The sequence below is a fragment of the Phlebotomus papatasi genome, chromosome 2, assembly GCF_024763615.1.
Source record: "Phlebotomus papatasi isolate M1 chromosome 2, Ppap_2.1, whole genome shotgun sequence".
NCBI classification, from domain to species: Eukaryota; Metazoa; Arthropoda; class Insecta; order Diptera; family Psychodidae; genus Phlebotomus; species Phlebotomus papatasi.
In genome coordinates this window covers 14,579,246-14,601,151 of record NC_077223.1, presented here as the reverse complement: position 1 = coordinate 14,601,151, position 21,906 = coordinate 14,579,246, and the positions used below count along the sequence as shown (strand labels likewise).

At 34.5% G+C, this 21,906-nt stretch overlaps 3 protein-coding genes and 2 non-coding genes across 5 annotated transcripts in view; 3 read left to right on the top strand and 2 right to left on the bottom strand.

Moving 5' to 3' along the window:
• Positions 1-21,906, top strand: part of LOC129802702 (parathymosin-like) — a 265,721-nt gene that overhangs the window by 79,085 nt on the left and 164,730 nt on the right. The window lies entirely within an intron of this gene.
• LOC129802697 (tRNA N(3)-methylcytidine methyltransferase METTL6) overlaps positions 1-21,906 on the bottom strand; it is a 109,762-nt gene that overhangs the window by 4,784 nt on the left and 83,072 nt on the right. The gene's annotated exons all lie outside the window — the stretch shown is intronic.
• On the top strand, positions 33-21,901 carry LOC129802679 (uncharacterized). The gene is made up of 7 exons (XM_055848680.1): positions 33-1,059; positions 4,660-5,514; positions 8,456-8,522; positions 8,825-9,762; positions 17,455-17,585; positions 17,661-18,117; positions 21,590-21,901. Exons 1-7 carry the CDS (start codon positions 208-210, stop codon positions 21,665-21,667), a joined length of 3,378 nt encoding a protein of 1,125 aa, XP_055704655.1. The 5' UTR covers positions 33-207; the 3' UTR covers positions 21,668-21,901.
• On the bottom strand, positions 16,359-16,431 carry Trnak-cuu (transfer RNA lysine (anticodon CUU)). The gene has a single exon. It is a non-coding gene; the product is annotated as a tRNA-Lys (tRNA).
• Positions 17,338-17,410, top strand: Trnak-cuu (transfer RNA lysine (anticodon CUU)). Its single transcript has one exon. It is a non-coding gene; the product is annotated as a tRNA-Lys (tRNA).

Genomic DNA, 21,906 nt, shown 5'->3' with positions numbered 1-21,906 from the left:
GTTTTAATTTCGAAAAAGCTCACCCATGTTTTCGAAATTCGAACTGACGCCATTGTTGTGTTTGATGTGCATTTGGGGTGTTTGTGCCAAAAATTAAACAGGTTTTCCCGTGAAAGTAGTGAATTTCCTCGTGGAAAAAGACGCTCAAACTATTCTTGAGAATCTCTTTTATCTGGTGCATGTGAAATTGTGCTTGCGGACGTCAAAATGCCGGAGTTTGTGACTTTGGACATGGAGTGCTGGCAGGACGACTTGAGTCCGGTCCAGTTGGCGGCATACGAAAAGGCCGAGAAGGAGCACAATGACATCCGGCAGAAGATCACTGATGTGATCAAAGATAGCTCTGGTCAGAATATTTTCAATGGAAATATTTTCTCAGCATACCAACTGACAGGGTTAGTTACTGGATTGGAAGAAGTGGCTCAGCCATTGTCAGCTCTCCGGAATGAAGGGAAGAAGGTGCGAGCTGCAGTTCAGAAGTCTTACTCAAAGACAGGGAGATATACAAATGCTCCTACGGAAAATATTGAGATAAATGATGATGATGATGATTTCAATGATGAAGATTACATGCCCCTGGCCAAGCGGAAGGCTCTAATGTCCAAGAATAAGGAGAAAAAAGAGAGCCCGGTGGTAACTCCTGTGGCTGCTAGTAAAAAGTCACCTAAGGCAGAGACTCCTGTGAAGATTCCGGCTGTTGTGGCCAAAGTGCGTCCATCAGAAGCAAGTTCCATTGGTGGCTTGTGCCTCAACAATGCAGCTCCGGCAGCTGTAAAGGATGCTCCAGCAGGAAAAACAAAAGAAGTTGTTGATCTGACGAAGGATGATGGTGGAAAGGCAGCTGCTGACAGTAGGGAGATTACGTTCAATAAGCTCCAAGGCAAAACTTATCCATCCCTCGTAGTTGTTGCTAGACCATCTCTAAAGGTGAAGGAAAATGCCCAATCCGACAGAGGAACACTTGATACAAAGGTTAAGAGTGTTTTAACATACCCCACGACCAAGTTTACAGAGTGGCTCATTCAGCAAGGACTCGTAAGGAGTGCACAGACTTGTCAGGTGAGTGGAAAATTTTATATTAATTAACCAGAATCCAATTTTAGTTTATTCTATCCGAAATGAGATTAGTTCTGATTTAATTTTAATATTTTAACTAATACACTGAGAAAAAAAGAGTCTACGATTAACTTTTTTCGTCATAACTTTAACACTTTTCAGGTGTAAAAATATATCAACATTTTTTAATGTTAATTTTACACCTTTGAGAGGATAAAATCAACATGAAAAAAGGGTAGCATTAACCCATAATACACATAAAAATGGTAATATTTACACCGATTTCGGATCAATACTGCAGGGTAAAATTAACATTTCCGGAATGTTATTTTAACTTTTTCGGATTTCTCTCAAGTGTAAGGGCAAAATAGACATAATGATAACCGTAATACGATTTCCAGAATTTTTAACATGTAAAATTTGTAAAATAAAGGATTACACGAAGGAAATTTATGCAAAAGACCTCTAATCGATGATCCAAAGTTTTCAATGTATGACAGTTTGGAATAAATATTTACTGTAAGATTTTACATTGAATATTCTCGAGGATCAACCTGAATCAATCTGGACTTCGTACCCTTAGTCCAGTTTCAGAAGGTCTTAAATTTTTAGAAAACAAGAAATTGCAGTGAAATGTCTTAAATCCGATAGATCATTTTTGTCCTTTACAATTTTACTAGAAAATTTTACGAATTTGTCTTTTTCTTTCCGAATCGTATGGTATCCTGCAAGCCAATTTTATTCAAGTTTTCTTTTTTAAGAGGTTTAGCTTCTCAATAAGAAATATATAGTGGAAAAGGTTTTGTTTTCCGAACTAATTAGCTTTCAAAAATTGTGCATAATTTAGGGGTAAGCAGAAAAATGTATAATCTAAGTATAGATTATAAAGATCTTATACCGCTAATTCTCTTATTAAAAAGTTTTAAAATAATATTAATCTTATATAAAAATTACTTAGTTTCAAAGATCTATTGAAATTTTAATGAATTATGACATATATATTTCTTCTTCTTAATTATCCAAAAGAACATTTTATTTAATTCTAAATAATTTTTAAAATATATTTGTTTTGAGAATTCCAAAAGATATGAAAGAGTTAGGAAATTAGAGCAGTTAAACAATGTTGCAGGAAAATCTAGGCTTGAAGCCCACATAGTTAACAATATAAGGTAAAGTAACCTCACTCGACCGGGTTCCTCGACTGGAACGGTAGATAAATTTTTGAACGTTTCATGGTCAATTTCGTCAATTGCTATGAATTTGTCACTGGTTCGTATTATTAATGGAATGATTGACCTATTTATGTTAGAACATACGCAAAGTATTATAGCAATTTGCAAATATAAATAAAGCAAATTAGCAAATATAAATAAATTGAATAAATAAATCTACCAGTCGAGCGAGGGCACTTTGCCTTATTACCGTTTTTATAATTTTTGAATTTTTGGAATATAGGGGAAAGTGGGGCTACTTTGAGCTGTGGGGCTACATTGATATCTGATTTTTTGCCTATTTCTAAATGAAGTTGGTCCTTCGAATTATTTTATTTAGATCCATAATTGTTATATCTATCCAAATTACATGATCTTACAACTAAGTCTCCTTTAGAAATACGAGAGAAAATCGTGTAACAATGTAGCCCCACAGCTCAAAGTAGCCCCACCTTCCTCTAGTTGAAAACTTTACCAAGATTTTTTTTGAAAATGACCTTCAAATGTTCATTCAATGAGTTTTCAAGTTTAAATACCTGGTGACCCAATTGAACTGTTACCTTTTCAAGACGCTGTTTTTTTTTATTCAAAACTAATTTTACGATCCAAAGCCTGTCGATGAACGCACGGCGTACGAACGTGAGTTTTTGAAATACAAGCATATAAAGAACGAAGGGCTACCTTCAGCGATTCCACATTCTGGTATTTTTTGTCTTGACTTTGGCCAAAAAAATGTCCCATACGGAAAATTCGAGTAGATTTGCAATCGGGAACAGTGAAGGACATTGTGTGCTCGAAATGAACAACAAAATTATGTTTTAGACGTTTCGCGCTGTGTCTTGTAACTTCCAGTAAGTTTTACCTAAATTTTCTAATGCCCATGGCATTATAGGACTCCTTACCCTATCTCCGATACACATCATCGTTCAATTTGACGCTAGAGTTCAAAAACTAGGGGATAATTTGCTATCACGGAAGTCATTACGATGATCATTGACTTCCGATGATCATCAGAATGTACAAATAATAGCCATGTGATCTTTGCTTTCAGTGGTTACGACCGTTTTACTTATTCACAAATTATTCGGTTATGTTAGTCTTTTTTATGTTATGTTACTGTGTTGATGAATTTCCTTTAAAAAATTGTATCTTGTTCTGACTACTTTTACTCCGCGCGAAATTCGTTCTAGGGTGATTCATTTAAAAGAAATTGCATGCGGGTATGCAAATTTTCTCGGTTCGTGAAGCCATTTTGCGCATTTTTTCGTTCCCGAAAATGTGCATAATCCCGGGACTGAGTGTACCACGCCGATTTTCTTTCAATTAGCTTCTTCACTTTAAGGACGATGCCGAGCAATAATTTATTTTTTTTTACCTCCACAATAGCGGTTCGTATTATTATTAATCGTATCGGGATATTTTTTTACAATGTATTTTGAGAGCGTGTCAGAGATCTCACCGCCCAAGAGCCAACGGTCTTGCCTATTGCGCCACTGAGATTCCAGCGGTTCGTAACGTTGCTAATATCCCTGAACCAAGTTATGTTTTGAAATATGAAAGATTTAATAACATTCAAATGTTGAAGGGCTCTAACTCTTACGATAGCCTACAAAATATTTACGCAATCACGGTACCACATTCGTGTTCGTTTACTGATAAAAAAATTTAGCAAATGCTTCTGTGCCCTTCAACACTTTGTAGCCAACAAAAAGAATTATTTGTTAGTCAAAATATAGGGGCGGTGCTAAGATTACCATGAAAGTTATAGCGACCTGAAATTGGTTACAGTTCAATTGGTCTCACTTGTATACGGTGGAGTCTTCACTTATGGAGAACTCGCAGTAATTTTCACGTTATATCTAAAACGGATTTTGAAAAATAACAAAATTGTGAATCACTTAATAAAATACTAATTTTATGAATTTTTAAAATGAATTTCAGGTAAAAGTGTTAAATTTTCGGCAAGTTGTTTGTATGAAGAAGTGGGGCACCTTTGAAATAGGGTTTTTTCTCCTATTTTTAAATAAATTGAACCTTATCATAATGTAATTTGGCTTCGTAAATAATAAATTCTTCAGTGAACTAATGCTTATTTCAATTAAAGAGGTTTACTGTTTACTCAATAAACCGAGGGCTATTTGAAACTTCTCTATATAAAGCTTTGATAGATATGGTTCTGCTTTTTCATTATAATGTTAAACTCATGAGTTTAATATTTCTATTTCGCCCAGTGTTTTTTATTTCCGTGATCCTTTTTTTACAATTCAACAATAATAATAATATAAAACAATTCCATAATTCCAAAAAATTTCTTTATTATTTCACAATAAGCAAAATTGGAATTATTAAAAAGCAAGTGTATATTTTGTTCTATTTCTAAAATCCCTGCCAGATTCATGCGGATACAGCCCTGAAACTGGGAATGTATTCAGACAGCTCAAAGTTTCCCTATTCTGGGGGATACGTATGGATTAGTTCTTGCTGTCCAACACGATATGTCTCAGTATTCAATGCTTCAATCTTTGAGGGATCTGTTCATCCGCCATCGGTGATCCTGAAGTTGATTTATCACTGGGCATGTCAGACTAATGTCCCCAACGTGGTGCAATGGGTGAAAGTGGATAATTTGTATGTCAAAGGTATCTATACCTTCTTGAGGGCAGTCTGTACAGTGGCTCTGTACTATCACATTACCCTTTTGGGTGGTCCGGGCAAGAAGATTGAAGTGGGAGTCATCTCACTGGGAACCACTACTCAAGATGGTCAACAGCGTCAAGTGAAAGTTGAAGTGCTGGGTGTGTATGATCCAGAAGGTAAATTGATCCGCTTGAGAGCAATTGAGCCCTACACTGGGCCAGATAAGAATAACAAGAAGCGCTTTGAGCGGATTCTGGAGCCCCTGAAGGAATGGGTCAATCGTGACAGCATAATCTTGACTGATCTCACCGTGGACAAGGGTTGCTTGCACACTTTGGGCTTCAAAACTGTGCACCAGGCACTGCCATCAGACTCCAGTCGCAACAGTAATGCCACCATCATGGACTACTTGAGGCGCATTGTGCCACGAATGTTCCAGAATACTTTGTCACTGCTCTCTCGAGCAATTATTCAACAATTTCTGGATGAGTTGGTGTGGAGGGAGTGGTATGGAACGTCTCCTGGATTGGCTTTTGATAACATTGTGGCACATTTGGCGGAGCAAACGCGTCTGGATCACAAAGCTTCGCTCACTGGTCGACTCAATAAGGTAAAGACAAAAATATTCAAATTTGATTTTGATTTTTTAGTTAGGATTTTTTTAGAATAGCCGCTTTTTCTGGTCTGAAGGGAAAATCAAGTATACATGTGATCACTCAGAAATATAATCGAGTAAAGCTTACTCGAATCGATGTTGAATTAACTCTTTTTCGTTGTGATTTTCGATTAACTATATTTTAGAGTTCATTTTACTTCTATTTAGGTGTAATATTCGGAATAGTTGTTTTAATTTTTTTTCCTAAAATTTACATGACAAAAGAGTGTAAATAACTCTTTTTAAGAATGAAAATAACTCGTTTTAGGAGGTAAAATAACTCGTTTCAAGAGTTAAAAAATATTTTTTAGAGTTAAAATAACTCTTTCAAATTCTAAGATGAATATGTTTTGCAATTTTATGTTTTTTTTTATTTTCTTTATTAATATTTTCTTGATTTCAAGTTCCCTATGGTCGGAGCGAAATATCATGTATGATGTAGGCATATGTCTTCATAAAACACTATTAGGCATATTTCTAATTGATGTTCCTTATGAACTTTGTCGCACGAAAATCTTCTTGACTGAAGTATACTCTTAAAACGAAATCACTTAAGCATATACTTCAGTCGAGATTAAATTTTACATCGAAAAAGAGTAATAATTACATCGATATTAAAATTGCTACCAATGTGTAGACGCCTGTAGTGATTGATCTCAAAATTACAGGAAGATATTTTTACACGAATATAATAATCAATAAAGTCAAGGAGATGAACTCCCTCCGGATGCGTCAGGAGGTGCAATCCTTTCAGGACAGGAAAACACAAAATTCTTTGCCAAAGCTTTCGACGCTTCAACGCGTCTTCCTCAGTGGTCAAATCTGTGATTTGTCTCTGAAATTTTGTCCACACTCTATTTCCACTACTCCAATTGAGGATTTACAGAGAAAATTGGGAATTCGTCGCGGGTACTCCTTCTTGGACATTGATCTGGGGTAACTTCATTTTTGCGATTTTGAGATATATATATATACATATTTAGAATCTGCGTAATTTTGTTTATTAAACGCACTTGAGAAAAAGAAACTTTTATAAGCCTAATAAAAATAATTTTAAACAAAAATTATTGTAAGTGCCCTTAATTAATTAAAAAATTATCAGAATTTGTCATAAATTCCATTTTTGGTGAAGTTACGACAAATTTCCATACAAAATTTTCTCTAATCAGCATTTGCCGTAATTTCTTTTGCTCTTTTGCGTGGCTTGTAATTTGCAGCAAAAATGTAATATTTCTCTTTAAAATGTTCACAAACGCTTCCAAATATCCAAAGACAGTGTGATTAATGCAACCTTAAATCATTTTAATTTAATATTTGTGTGAAAAAAGTAAGAAAAAATCCCTGCCCAACTGTCATTAATTCAAAACAAAACAAGCGGCGTGGCGCACAAAATTTATTCAATAAAAGTTACGAAATAGAAACTTTTAGTGACAGGGATAACAGTTTAATTGATTAATGTAGTCAAATAAAGGCGGTTATTATCACTAGAGCCATTGAAATTGATATAATGCATTTTTGAAAATTGTTGTAACTTCCAAGATATCCATACATTGGATGTTACGGCTTTATAAACGATGGTAGTTACGACAAAGTATTATTGTGTTTCTTCTAACATATATCTCAATATCTCAGCTTTTAAATAATTTTATAAAGTATAAAGTATAAAGCATTTTAGTAGTCGTACATCTAGAACGTTTTGAACCATTACGATTAAATTACAAGATCAAACATAGTAATTTTCATTCTCTTTTTGTATTATCTCTTATAGAAACATTCTTCATCAAAAACTATTTCCGCATGAAACTGTTCAAATTGTTACTATCTTGAAAATTCCAAGCACCTCCGAGAGGTTCTTGGAATTATTTCAAGAAAACAAGAAATTTGACGTCTTGAAATCTTGAAATATTGGTTCCAGAATTGCAAATCTTGGTATACACAGGGTTTGTGTCTTGGATTTCAAGATATTTCAAGACATTTGACAGATTTGACATCTTGATCTTGATTTTTTGATTTCAGAATACTAAAATCTTGAAATTTTCTTGATCTTGATCTTGGTCTCAGAATTGAGGCCTGAATTTGAATTCATCGATCATCAGTGTTTTTTTTTTGTGCAAGTAGAGTTACATTTGACTTTTATCCAAGACACTATTGGAGAATCAAATACTATAGCTGTGAATGGAAAAATTAAAAAAATCTTCAAAATTTCGTGAACGAATTAAATGATTCTTATCTTTTTTTCAAATTTTCTGAATAGTAAAAGAAAGAGATAAATGGTATTGTTGATTACCGAATTTTTACTGGTTTCGCTGAATTGAATAGACAATAACCGGCTCATAATGGGTCTGATTATTCTGAGAAAAGTTAAGAGGACAAATAGATCTTGTCAAAAGGGTATTGTCTACCTACCAATTTGACAAAACTTTTTCTCAGTCAACATTCTTTTTATAAACTTTTCTTGTTAATGACACTTTTTTCAGAATAGTTTAGGGGAATCTGGGGTACCACCAAACACTAATTTTTATTTCTAAACTACTTGGACTATCTCCACCATTCCTTTAGTGGACAAATATCCCTATAGTGCCTATAAATTCCTATAGGTCTTATCCTCTGAAGTCGAATATCCGATTAAAAATCGCAGTGTTTGATGGTGCCCCAGTTTCCCCTACATTTTTAAATTTGATAAATTCTGAAAAGGAATTGTTGTTTTAAAATTTTATAATTTTTTTGTGTAAGATACCTTTTCTTTTTCGAGGTTAGTTAGGACATAACCTCAATTTCTATAAAATACCTTACCATTTAAGATTTTTGCGTCCAATATTTTGGGATATTTATTAGATTTTTTTCTTCTCGTCTCTTGTATAACATTAATTTATGTAAAATTTGCATTGTATTACAGGTGGCAGCTGATCCATTCCAGAATTGGCAGCACTTCTCAGCTAGCAATGTCAAGGGAAAACGCAAAAGTATGTGAACAAAACAAAAGAACTATGCCAAAATTTTTCAGTGATTTCTTAAAGAAGAAAAAAATAAAACTGTGTGTCTACTTTTCCTCAACACCTCTTGAGAAACACACATTCGAACTATCCAAAATTAGTGCATTTCTAAGAATGTCTTTTTTTCTTAATTTTGAATTTTTCTAAAAGAGAAATAAAAATGAATTTGTTAACTGAAAATAAAAAAACGAAGAAAATGAATTAGAGAAAGAATATTTGAGGGATATGAGGAGATGTTGTCCTACAGTATCACTTGTTTTAATTGTTTGCAGTGCCATCCGCCTCGGCGATTCCCATTCCAGCAGCTGCTGAATCGCCCAAGGCGGCATCGCCACCGGAGAAGAAGGCATCAACTCCACAGCAGACAACTCCAGTCACCACGAGACGTAGTCAGGCGGCTGCTGCACCAACTCCACCACCGCCAGTAGCAACGCCTCCGAGTGCAGGGAAAGTGGGGCGTCCCAAGAAGGAGGACAAGGATACGGGGGATAAGATTGCTTTGGAGAGTTACTACTATGGGATTTATGAGGGGGAAGGGACGACACTGCAGGCGGGCGAAATGGTGAATTTTGAGATCAAATGTCCGGATTGTGACAAAATTTTGACCAACAATACGGATTTGATGGATCATCTGTTTTCGCATGTGACCACGAGTGTTGGCAGGAAAATCTGTCGGTACTGTCTGGACAGATTTACCACGCCTGAGGGTCAGACGAGGCATATTCTGCTGTCACATCCCATTGACACCAAGTACATGAGCCAAGGTGGAGGATTTAATTGTTTGATTTGTGAGCAGAGGCATGCTAATATGGCAACTCTCCTGAGTCACATGAGTATCCGTCATGTGACCTCTGAGCTGCCCTACAAATGCGGTGGATGTGAGTACCGAAGCTCAATTCTGCGTCAGACCGTTGATCATTTCTACACGAAGCATAAGCTGTCAGGAATGCTTCAGTGCCCCTTCTGTCTCAAGATCTATCTGGCTGCTACGCCTGAGCAAACGCTCTATAGAAATGTCCTGGCTTATCTTAAGCATCTGCGGCAGCATATGCTGAAGGCAATGGCTAAAAAATGTGGAAGGTGTGCGATGAATTTTGTCACAAAATCTGCACTGAAGATTCATCTTTCCTACGGACACATTTCTCATGCTTGGCATCAGAATGAATTGCTGCCGGTGAACAAAGGCATCACGAATATCTCCAAGCCGAAGGTAAGTTTAGAGAATGGAAAATTATGATTTATAACCCTTTCTAAACTGTAACTTATCCAGTGAGACAATTTCTCATTTTTTATCAAAAATAATGTTAGCTCAGAAATTAATCGGACTCTTGCAAAATGATATCCACAAGAATAGGATTTTTGTCAATTCTAAATAGTTCGAATAACATTTTTCTCAGAGTCTTAAAAGATGCGAAAGAGAGTTATGGTGCTATTCCAATGAAAAAATGAACATGATTTTTTTTAGCAATTGAACTGTTCTCATGTGCTTCTGCATTATCGACTTTTCTTTGTGTTGGTTCCAGTCTCGACTGTTTGGTGATTTTAGAACACAGCGAAGACTGGGAAAAATAGTCGAGACAGGAACCAACACAAAGAAAAGTCCATAAGCCTTTCATTCAGTAATAACCTTCCCGATTCTTTCCGTACAGAAGTAGATCTTGAAAAATTCGAAAATCTATTTGAAGATCCAAAAAAGAGACTTTCTTACTTCTTAATACTTCGCAAGGTGGCGGAAGTTGCATCCTGTTCGGATTTCGAAGTGCTCAAGTGTCAAAATGTGACGGTCTTCATATTGTAGTGAGGAAAAAAACAGAACAGCGACGTTTACTGTTCTTGCCCCAGTATTTAATCACTAATTAACTCTCTTGTCTGTTTTTTAGTGTGATTTGATAAATTTTCCCCACCTTGTTCGAAAATTTAGTATGAAAATTCGAAATTGAATTTGAATTATTCGAACTTTAACGACTTTTTGTGCAAATAGAGTTCCTTTTCTGTTTGGGCTCATTTGGGAGCTTCCTTAGGTTGAGGTTTTTCTGTACCGTTTCTGTACCGATTTGAAGGTATATCAGAGAGAACTTAGCTCAAAACCCGTTGAAAGTTCGAAAATTTAAACCGACGAGTTATACATAAGTGAGCAAGCTAATGAAAAGGACATTTATTTTAATAAAATTGCGATTGAAACGTTGTGCCATCTGGAAATTCCATAAATCTGCACAAAGATTCACTTTTTGCAGCAAACGATTACACTGTTGTTGACATTGTTGACGATAAGTGTCAAGAACAACGAAATTCGCAATGGTGGAACATCAGCGCTAAAGCGGCAAGTACGTGAACTTGCACTGCTCTGCAAGGACCTTTTGCGGAACCGAATAAATGTCAAAATAAGTTTGTTCCAGCTAGCGTTTTGATCATTGATGTATAATGCCTAACGCACAATAACTTTTGTTTGTAAACATGTTTTCAAAATTTCCCATGAGAATGAACGAGATGACTAGATCTAGATCTCACTCACTCTCATTGAAATGTCAAAAACATGTTTACTAAACAAAAGTTATTTTGCGTTGAGCATAAGTTTCATTTGACATTTGTTCGGTTTCAAACGGTTTTTGCACACATCTGCTTTAGGCTTTCGGTAGATTTGCGAATAAGCTTGGCTTGACTTTGGAGTGGCTTTGTCTCTTCGAAAGGTTATTACTGAAGGGAACCAATGTAAAAGTACAGTAGAGTTCCTCAAATTTGAACATTTGGGGGGAATAGATGACATTTATCACTCCTCAAATTTGAACAATATTTTCAAAAACGTAAGGGAATTCATGTAAAATTCAGTTTTCCTACATTAAGGAAAATAACTAAAGAAATTTATCAATTAAATTTGATGTTAAATAGGTGGAATTTATTGAGGAAATTAATATAATACAACAATATTGAGGAAACACCAGAGAAAAATAGTTTTAATTCAGACTCCATGCAAAATTTCTTTTACATAACCTCATATTTTATATTTTGAATGCAACTGTCGCCCAATCCGCAAAAAATTACTCTGACTCAAAAATGACTGGTATTTGGTATACAAGAAATGGTCAAAAAAATTACTCCTAATTGGAATCTTAAAAATTAGTCGTATTCGCGTCGTATTTTGGTCACAGCATTACTCAAGATTGAATTAGTAATATTATCGTTATTTTACGGTTCTCAAGTTTACTCTGCGATGCAGTAAAAAAAAGCGACTCCAAACGACGGTCTTTTTCCGTACAAAAAAAGACGCGACAAAAAGAATGCATTTGTCGTCCTTCTCTACCGCATAAGTACCAAATCGATGTATGCACTTTGAATGAAGACGTTAAGTGCACTTCACAACTTTGTATTGCATTACTACCATAGACACTATTTTCTCAACAATTCTTTACATTTTCTATCGTTTTCTACAACGTTCTATGTAAATTTCTCTAATTTTGCCCTAATTCACTACTCACATTCGCGAAGATTTTTGTCGTTCGACTATTGCTGAATGAGCCATCCGACATGTCGAAAATTTTCCAACTGAATAGCAACAACACAAAAAAAAATCTTTTAAAATTTTCACTAAATAGGTCTTTTCGACATAAAATTTTAATCACAGGTCACTACAGAAACGAGCAAACTCCTGAACCACAATATTTCATTTTACAAAAAAATGTTTGTGTGTTTATCATGCCAAAAATTGCCTAATTTTCACTTAATTCCTGTCGGCGCTGTACTTTTTCGAATCACAACACACATCTCTACCGGGAGAGCTTTTCCTCCCAATGCACACTATAATATTGTTGAGAAAACACGCGAAAATATCAATTGCTTTGCGAATTTACAGCACTGAATAGTTCTATTTGCCATTTGACAAGTGAAATTTCCCCTCAGATATACCCCGTGAGGGGAAGATTTTTTATAGCGACACTGGAAGATACTGGAAGTCGACGTCATATTTTAGTCGTGAGCGGGTAATTTCAGAGTTATTATGACGCCAAATGATTTCCGTAATTACCGTCATATTATTCCCCACTTATGTCATTCGACTCTCTGACGACCGTCATAGGACCCAATTTTGGAATCCAGAATACATACATCCAACGGTAATCTTACTCCAAATTGCTTTTTGGGCGTTCACATTTGAGAAGTTCAAATTTGAGGAACTCGACTGTACTTGAGAACAGTAAAGAGCTAAAAAAATGTTCAGGAGAAAAAGTTCTCCTTCGATTGAAAAGTAGTTATTTTTTTTAGCACTTTACTGTTCTCAAAGGCTTCTGCGTTATCGACATTTTTTGTGTTGATTCCCCGCCTCGCCGTGTTCTAAAACCATCAAACAGTCGTGACAGGAACCAATTCAGAGAAAAGTCGATTATGTAGAAGCACTTGAGGACAGTAATGTTCTAAAAAAAAAAACATATTCATTTTTCATTGGAATAACACAATTAGTCAGTAGACTAACTTTTTATTTATTTATTTGACTGAAATCCTTAATCTACTTATTTTTGAGTCTGTCAAAATATTTTCAAGTGCGTCCAAGACGAAAAAAAAATATTATTGTCCACTTTATGGAGAGCAAAAAACTCAATACGCATTTTAATCAGTTCATCAAATGATAAGGCAATGTACCAAATACCCTATTTATTTTAGGAGAATAATTTATTTCCTATTGTGTCTGAAATATGACAATCTTATCTCATTAAAAAAAATATTTTTTCCTGCAATTTTTTTTGTGGATTAACATCAACAAAGCACGTTTTATTTTGTCACAAAATGCGGCTTCTTCAATTTCAAACAGGCAAAATGTTTTATTGGACGTTTTAAACGTGATAAGATTCTGCTTTTTTCCAGAAAAAAAAACACATTTGTAAATACAATTGTGAACTCGCAAACTGAATGAATTTTTTGAAGGAGAAGCGATAATTTTATTAATTAAAAAGGAAGAAAAGCAGATAAGGAAATTTTGCCTAATTTATTTTAGGCAAACTCTGCCTTCACTGTCTCTACACAATTAAAGATTTATTGAACTTGGGCCAAAAATTGCTTCGAGATATTTATTTTCCTGAAAGATTTCTAATCAGCACATTCTTGTAGGAAATTTACAACTGGATAATTTTCTTTAATTTTATTACGGTTTTTTGTAAAAAATAAAATAAATAAATATCCGGTTGACATATTTTTTAAAGAAAATTTGTTCTCAGAAAAAAAATCGTTCGTTAAAATCTTGCAAAATCTTGTGCTATATAGAAAAGTAACGAAATATATTTGGCTATCCCTATTGCTACATGGATTTTTTATTCACTAAAAAAGTCGATATTTCGTTTAATATAGTCAAGTGTGCTAATCCGGGCGCTTCGCTATCTGGATCGTTTATGACTAATCTACTTAAAATAATATTTTTATTTTTATTTCCGTAATATAGTCACTACAGTAACATAATAATAACCAATAACTATTCAAGTTTGAGAAAAAGCAAAAATAATATTTTTATCCAATAAATAAGTGAGTGCAATCGACTCATTTCAATCTTGTGCCAGCTGGGTTCTTCACTAAAAATTTTTTAGCAGTTATATTTTCGCTAATGACAGCTGGTTGATTTAAAACATTTATTGTTTTTATTGAAAAGGCGACCCAGTTAGTGCATGCTGACTTATTTCAGTATTATCATTATTTTATAAATTTTCTTTAATATTTTCGATAATTTTTTTATATTATGTTTCTGAATGAAACAGTGAATAATTCTATGGATTTAGAAGAAGTAAAAAAGAATTTAATCAGTCCAAAAACTAAACCAGTCTAAGCAGGATATCTTGTTGAAAGTAACAACATTTTCCAAAAATTCTAAGGGCCGACATGGGTAGCAGCATGGGTCCCTGTTAAAATACTCAAAGCCAAAATCCCGAATGAGTCGAAATACTGGCAGCTAAAATCCTGAACACTAAAATTCCAAAAGTCAAAATCGCGGAACCCAAAATTCAGAAAGTCAAAATCCCGAATGGGTCAAAACCTTGAAAGCCAAAATTCCGAAAGAGCCAAAATCCTGAACGCCAAAATCCCGAAAGTCAAAATTCTAAAGGAGACGAAATTATACGAAGGAAAATGTGTAGATTAATTTTCCAAAATACAAAATTGGCCTCGGATATAATCTTGAAAGTCCGGGTCTTTGCACGAGGACAATCGTGAAAGACGATATGATACTTTTAATAATTCGGAATTTTGGCTTTAATGATTCTGGCTTTTGGGATTTTGGCCGACACCGAGCAAGACGTTTATAGTTTATATCCTTTTAATATGAATCAACGTCTTTTACAAGATTTTACAAGATATCCTCCTAATTGTGAATGAAGTCGTGCGCCATTATGATGACTACACAAAAGCAATTTTCGTCAAAAATTGCCTTTTTTAAAAAATTCTGACGTTTCTGCCTACAATGATAGGAGGAATTTTCTTTGAAAGGGCATTTTTTTAAAAAAAATTTCTACTAGTGTGTAGAGGCCATTAAGAATTAGGATTTTTAAGCAGATGTTTAATGTTTTGCAAATGTCTGATATAGGGAAAAGCGCCTCATGCTTTGTACAGTCCCAAGTTTGTCTTATGTTTCTCAATAAATGCAAATTATCGCATTCATATTTTAAAAACTAAGGGAAAGTGCCCAATTTTTTTAATATGTTGCAGTCACATTTATTCAAAAGCACAGAAAAAATTAGGCGTTATAAAGTTTTGGGATCGTACGAAGCATGGGCACTTTCTTCTATGAACTTTTAAAGACTTTTACGAATAACAAAAAAATCGCATTTTTTTCAAATGCGCAATTTTTTAGGAGCGCTTAGAAGATTATTTCAGAGTTCCTTGAACTCCTTTATAACTTTGTCGCAAACAATCATTCTCTGCTTTAACGAGAAATGTGCATTTCAATTTTTTTTAAATATTGTTTCTGACAAGAAAAGTCTCCTCGGTGTGGTTTAGAAAAGGTGAACTAGGGACAAATAGTGGGCAATGTAAACATTTTTTTTTTTCAAATTTTCATTACTTTTTAGTGCCGAGTAAAAATTTTCTGGGAAATAAAACTCTTTGAAAAATCCTAAAACGGTTTTGTGTTCAGGGAATAAAAATTATTCTAACACCTTTAAGATCTAATTCATGAATTTTCTAACGAATTGGATAAAATTATTATTTTGATATTTGAAGCACATTTGCAGACAGGTTTCCATAGTGATTGGTTTTCGAAACTACCCACGAATCTTAAATAAATGAAATAATATATAGCGGAATTGTAATTTAATAATTTTATTAAATTTATAAATTTATAAATTTTTCCTACACTAAACGGCGTTATCACACTTGCACATTAAAATTTTAATGTGATTCACATTAATTGTCGCTTTTGAGCGTCCTAATATGTTATTTGTGTCTTTGAGTCACTTAATATTTGGGGTTTTTCTATTTATTGATAAAGAAGTGGACTTAGCCTGCAAAAATAAGTTTAAATTTACCTAAAGCATAAATATTTTTCACATTGAAAAATTAAAGAGAAAGTCGCATTAATTTTTCGCATTAATGCTATAAATAAATTTATATCAAATTTTGCGGGCCAAGTCTACCTTTTTATCAAGAAATACATCAAATTTTGAATATAAAATGATTCAAACACACAAATTACACATTTGGACTCTCACCAACGACAATTAATGTGAATCATATTAAAATTTTAATGTGCAAGTGTGATAACACAGTAACATTGTGTAATAAATTAATTTTACCTTTTAATTGTCATTGATCGAATAAAAAAAAAAGAAACAAAAAGTTCGCCCAACGTGGGGCTCGAACCCACGACCCTGAGATTAAGAGTCTCATGCTCTACCGACTGAGCTAGCCGGGCTTGATATTGATCCAGTCAAAAGGAGCTCGGTGGTTGCTTGATGTTTAAACTCGATCCTTGTCCAATGATTTAGCAAAGTTTACTATCATTGGCAATAGAACTTCAATTTTAATCTATAGTATTTACATTTAAAATAAAAAAGTTTAATATTTAAACATCCTAAATCCAAAACTTAGTTAAAAAAAGTGACATAAAATAAAAGATAAGTTAAAACCACTTAAAATATTTAATTCTTATTTGCTTAAAAAGTACATTTTCTGCGCATATTTTTCATGCATTCAGACATATAGGTATCTTAAACAACACAACTTTGCTTCCCATAATTTTAATTATTAATTTCAATTATAAGAAGTTTATTTTATTTTTTTTTTTGAAGAAATTGAGAGAAATGAAAAGTTTTGTTTATGTTGGGATTATTAAGGACTTCAACAATCTTTCACTAACAGAGAAACTTGTATCCCCTTTGTATCGTGTAAAATAATGCCACTTCTGTATTTTAAAAGCGCGTCTCCCTCGTTTAACATCTTTCAAAGTTCAATTCAAGTTCCAATAATTTATGAAATGAGCCTTATCCTCAGGTTGAGGAACCCCCTATAACTTATCAGGAATGCATTAAGAAATAATTATAAAATGATAAGAAAATATTTGCAGACTATTCTTTTGTCTAAAACATATTTTTTTAACACAATCGTATTATTAAAATTGTTTAAGAAAAGCAAAATGCTACATGATAGGTTATATTTTAATTAAAAAATATATTTTGTCTTTATTATTTTATAATTTTCATTATAAAAAAATGCAGCGAGCGTTTAGCAAAGTTGTTGCCTTTGCACCATGCGTTTGTTTTTGTAATAAATTTAGATACCTTTGCAATAAGGGTTCAACATAGAGCCAACTGTACGCATAGCCCGGCTAGCTCAGTCGGTAGAGCATGAGACTCTTAATCTCAGGGTCGTGGGTTCGAGCCCCACGTTGGGCGATCTTTTTTCACTTTTTTTCTTTACATCTTTTTTTTTCTTGCAGCCTAAAGTGGAAGGCGCATTAGTCCGTCCATACACGGCTAATCCATCTTATGAGAATGTAAGCATCCGTGTTCCTAATGGGAGACATTGCCTCGAATGTGACTACGACTTTGAAGAAGACAATCACATTGTGTAAGTGATACTCGCATTTATCGATCAAATTTCTGGATCGAATTTAATTGATGATTATTCTCTCGCAACTAATAGGGGCTATATGAAGTGCACAAAGTGTACGAAATACAAGACATGCTGCATGCGTGCCATGTTGGATCACTACAATTTATGCTCGGGACCTCCACAGAATGCCGCTCCACTGGGAGGTGATTGGGTTTGTGTTTGTGGATTTGTGGGTAATGATGGCAATGTTGTGGCATCCCACATGGTTGCTTGTGAGCGCAAGAGTGTCTATGCTACAATGGATGATGCCAATGAGAATACGGTGAAGCGCAACATGTTGGATATGTTGGATCTGGTTAGACGTCCAGATTCTACACCGGAACAGCCTCCGGATGAGCCAATGGAGGAAGCTGCTCCGGCTCAGGAAAATTTGGAGCAGCCAGATCAGTTCAATACACAACTTTCACTGGATGATTTGGCACCGCCATCGGTGCTTCCTCCACAGCAGGAACCTGACAGGACTCCACAACTCCGAGATGAATATCAGGTGAGTTACGCATTAAATATTTATTGATTGAATTCCCCACGGAGAGAATATTAGAGAAGGTAATGTGCTGCACACACCTACGGCTTAAGTCGAGATATGGCTTAACGATTAGACTACATTTTCATCTGTTTCACACTAAGCCGTCCAAGGGCCCATTAAGCCTAATAAAAAGTGAAGCTATTTTTTACTTTTCCTTGTAAAAATTTTGCTGATATTGCACCGGGATTTAAACAAATTTGCTCATAGTTTTTGTATTATTTTGGCGAACATTATGAAATATTTATTTTTAGATAACTTTTAATGCACAATTTCGAAATATATCGGACTGATAAGTCAATTCTCTTTAGGAAAAAACTTGCCAATAGTCTTCAGTGCCTCTATGTAAAAACGTATGGAAAAATGAAATGTCGAGAGGCCCCTGAAGCCGTCTCTCGGCTTAAGACGTAAGTCTGTCTGAGGGATAATGTTCTTAAGACATTAAAGACATATTATTTGAAATCTTATACCCTAGACCAGGCCTGAGCTAAAAGAAAAGCCGAAGTGAATTTGGTGGTGCATGTTGGCATTCTTCGAAATGCCGCGAAAATTCACGTAAAGGAAATGAGAGGGTTTTTAATGTGAAAATTGTTTAATTCTTAAGAGTTAAGTCATTTTCACAAGAAAATCCTTTTAATGATTTAGTCGAATACAGTTATTTGAGTTAATTGTGAATACTTGCCGATATTACAACAAAAACATTAGGAAGAAATTTTGAGCTGGAAGACTCATATATTCTTTTGAGCTGTCCCAAAATTCAGGATGAGTTTGAGAAAAACCCTTTTGTACAACATTATTTTGGTTAATAAGGAATGCAAAAGTATATATTACAAAAAGGGACACGACCTGCTAATAAGGATAAAATAGAGAAGAAAATATTTTGTCGCATATCAGAGATTTTTTGCAACCGTAGCGCCGCCAGACGTTTGTCAAGTGAGTTATTTGTGTCTCTATCTCTCTCTCACAGTTGAATTGCGCGCGATTTAAGAACTTTCCATTTGAAGTGATATTTGCATTTAATTTCTTTGTATTTCTGCAAGATTCAAGTAAAAGGATGTGTAGAGAACAGATATGCGTCTTCCAACAAAGATATCAAGAAGATAATTTCTTTCTATATGAGTTTTTATGTCTGTTATGTGTTTTTGGCGCAAAGATATTTATCATGGCACCGTGAATGAGCGGGATTAGTGTTACCAGTATGGCTATCTGTAATTTATCCATTAAAATTATCAACACAAAATTTCCGATATTACACGACTTTTAACGAGCACAGGTCTGCCCTAGACACACTTACGATCTTAAGCCGAGAAACGACTTAGTGGAAAATGATTGAAATGTAGTTTGACCATTATTTTTAATATTATTACGCTAAGCCGTCTCTCGGCTAATCCTCAGGTCTGTCAAGGCCCTTAGAAGGCCCCCTTTATTTGACTTTTATTTTTCCTTCACTCTGGCCCTTCCTTTCAAAATCATCAGAATATCTCGAAATTGGGCGATATTGTTAATTTTTGGAAATATTTCGAAGGTTGCCTAGGCTGACTTTTTGTCCATATACGACAATTACCTTGAATCATTCTAATACAATATCGATTTCTTAAAAATAGATTGGGATTTTCAGATTTTGCTAGGAGCCAGTTCTCCATTCCGGATTACCGATGCATTCAGGCCATAATTTGGCACATGGCTTCCCTATTCCTAATCTATCTTATTATCCCCCGATACAGATAGTTGCTCCATATCACATTTTTTCCGTATACTCCCTCAGTGCCGCTATCACAGTAGTGCATCTCCGTGGGTTTGTTTGGATCAGTAACAGTGAATATTTGTATTGATTGAAGTAATCACTTTAGTGCCGAAACACGTTATAGTACAAGCCTCTGTTGTTTTTAAGCGATTCGTGTGGTTCGCTTTCTGGTTAATGTGCACCATTGACGTTACTATTCATCCATTGAAGTGCTCAAAGTTACGAGAAGGACCTTTTCTGTAAATATTCGTTTCATTAGAATTTTTGGGTGCATATCAATTTAATTACGACTAATTTAAGGTCAGAAATCAACGAAAAACTGTCTTAAAATGTTTCAGCTGCATTCTAATTACAAAACATATCTGAAAATCATTGAAAAATCTTGGGCCAATTTACAGAGAAATTTAAAAACGTTAAATTTACGTATTTTATAGGGATATGAAACGAATGAAACAGTAGACTCTCGCTCAATCGGCTCTTTTCCAATCGGTCGAAAAATTTTGTTGACAATTTTCGCGTTTGATTTTTAAGCAAATTTGCTCAAATTCACTGGATTTTCCCTCATTTTATCGTGATTCTTTATAATTGAGCACTTTTTGTAGAATTTAAAATCACTGAGGCCCAAATCTCTCGATATTTCGGATGACATTTTGCCCCAAATGCCCAATTGAGAGTGAGCACTGTATTAGTTTTGAGATAGTGTCATTTTAGAAGGGTCGTCAAAACCGGAAGTCGATATCTTTTACCGTTTGACTTCTAGGTGGGTCAGAAAGAAGACCAAAAGTATATAAAATAAAAATGTGTTACCGGTATTTTACCGATTCATTACCGATTAAGACTGATGCATTCGGGATTGGAATTTAAAGAACTTTTAAATAAATCTGAATTTGACCAAATTGGTTGAAAAATAGGTCTCCGATTTTGATCCTTGACGAGTTACAAAACACATCCAAAAATTATCTAAAACCTTGGGGAATTTTAAGATAAACCGAGAAAACATATTTAACCAAAAACATGTTTTTGGATAACTGAGCGGGGATGGAGATGGTTTAGGTAGGATGGGTTGCTAAACGCCTAAAAGCCAAAATCTCGAATGAGCAAAAATCCCGAAAAGGCCAAAATCCCGAATTAGTCGAAATCCCAAATAGTCGAAAACCCAAATAGGTCTAAATGCCTATAAACCAAAATCTCGAATGGGCTAAAATCCCGAAAATTAAAATCCCGAATGGGTCGAAAATCCGTATAACCAAGTACCCGAATGGATCAAAATCTCGAAAATTAAAATTTAAAAATCCAAAATCTCGAACGCCAAAATCTCGAAGTGTCATAGCTACTCCAGCGATTGTATTCGCATTTTTTTGAGGCAAAGGGAAATTTTCTGTGTTTTAGGAAATTCTTCTACACAATATCCTCTCTAAGCTCCGTATAATTTTGTCCCTTTCAATATTTTGACCATTCGGAATTTTGAGGCATATTAAAAAGGCACAAGAAAAAAGCAAATAACTTGTCGGTTTTCGGAATTGTAATTATCACAAATAATAGAATCCGTAACAAAGAGATCTTTATACTTCTGAGTCCTCATTCTTTTAAGGTTTTATTTTCAGAAATTCCTTTATGCCAAAAATTGATGGATATTTCTTTTTTTTAAATATATTTCCATTGTTTTTTAAATGACCAAAATTTTTTTTTCAGTCCCTGGCAACACCACAGGTTCAGGGAGAATATGAACCAATGGCACCAATGGACGTAGGACCTCCGCAGTTCATGTAGAAGAAGGCTCTGGGGCTGAATCCCATGTAAGTGCAGCAAAATTACATTTCATTCTTTCATATTATTTTTAGAAAACTAATAATAGTGAAGAAACTTATTACGCATTCTTATTTGTGCTTTTTGGTGTTTTATCTATCAAATAACAATGTTATATTCTTGCAATATGCGTCAAATACAATATGAATTGAATATTCGTCAGGAAAATGAGAAATAAAACAATTTCTGTACAAGCAACGTAA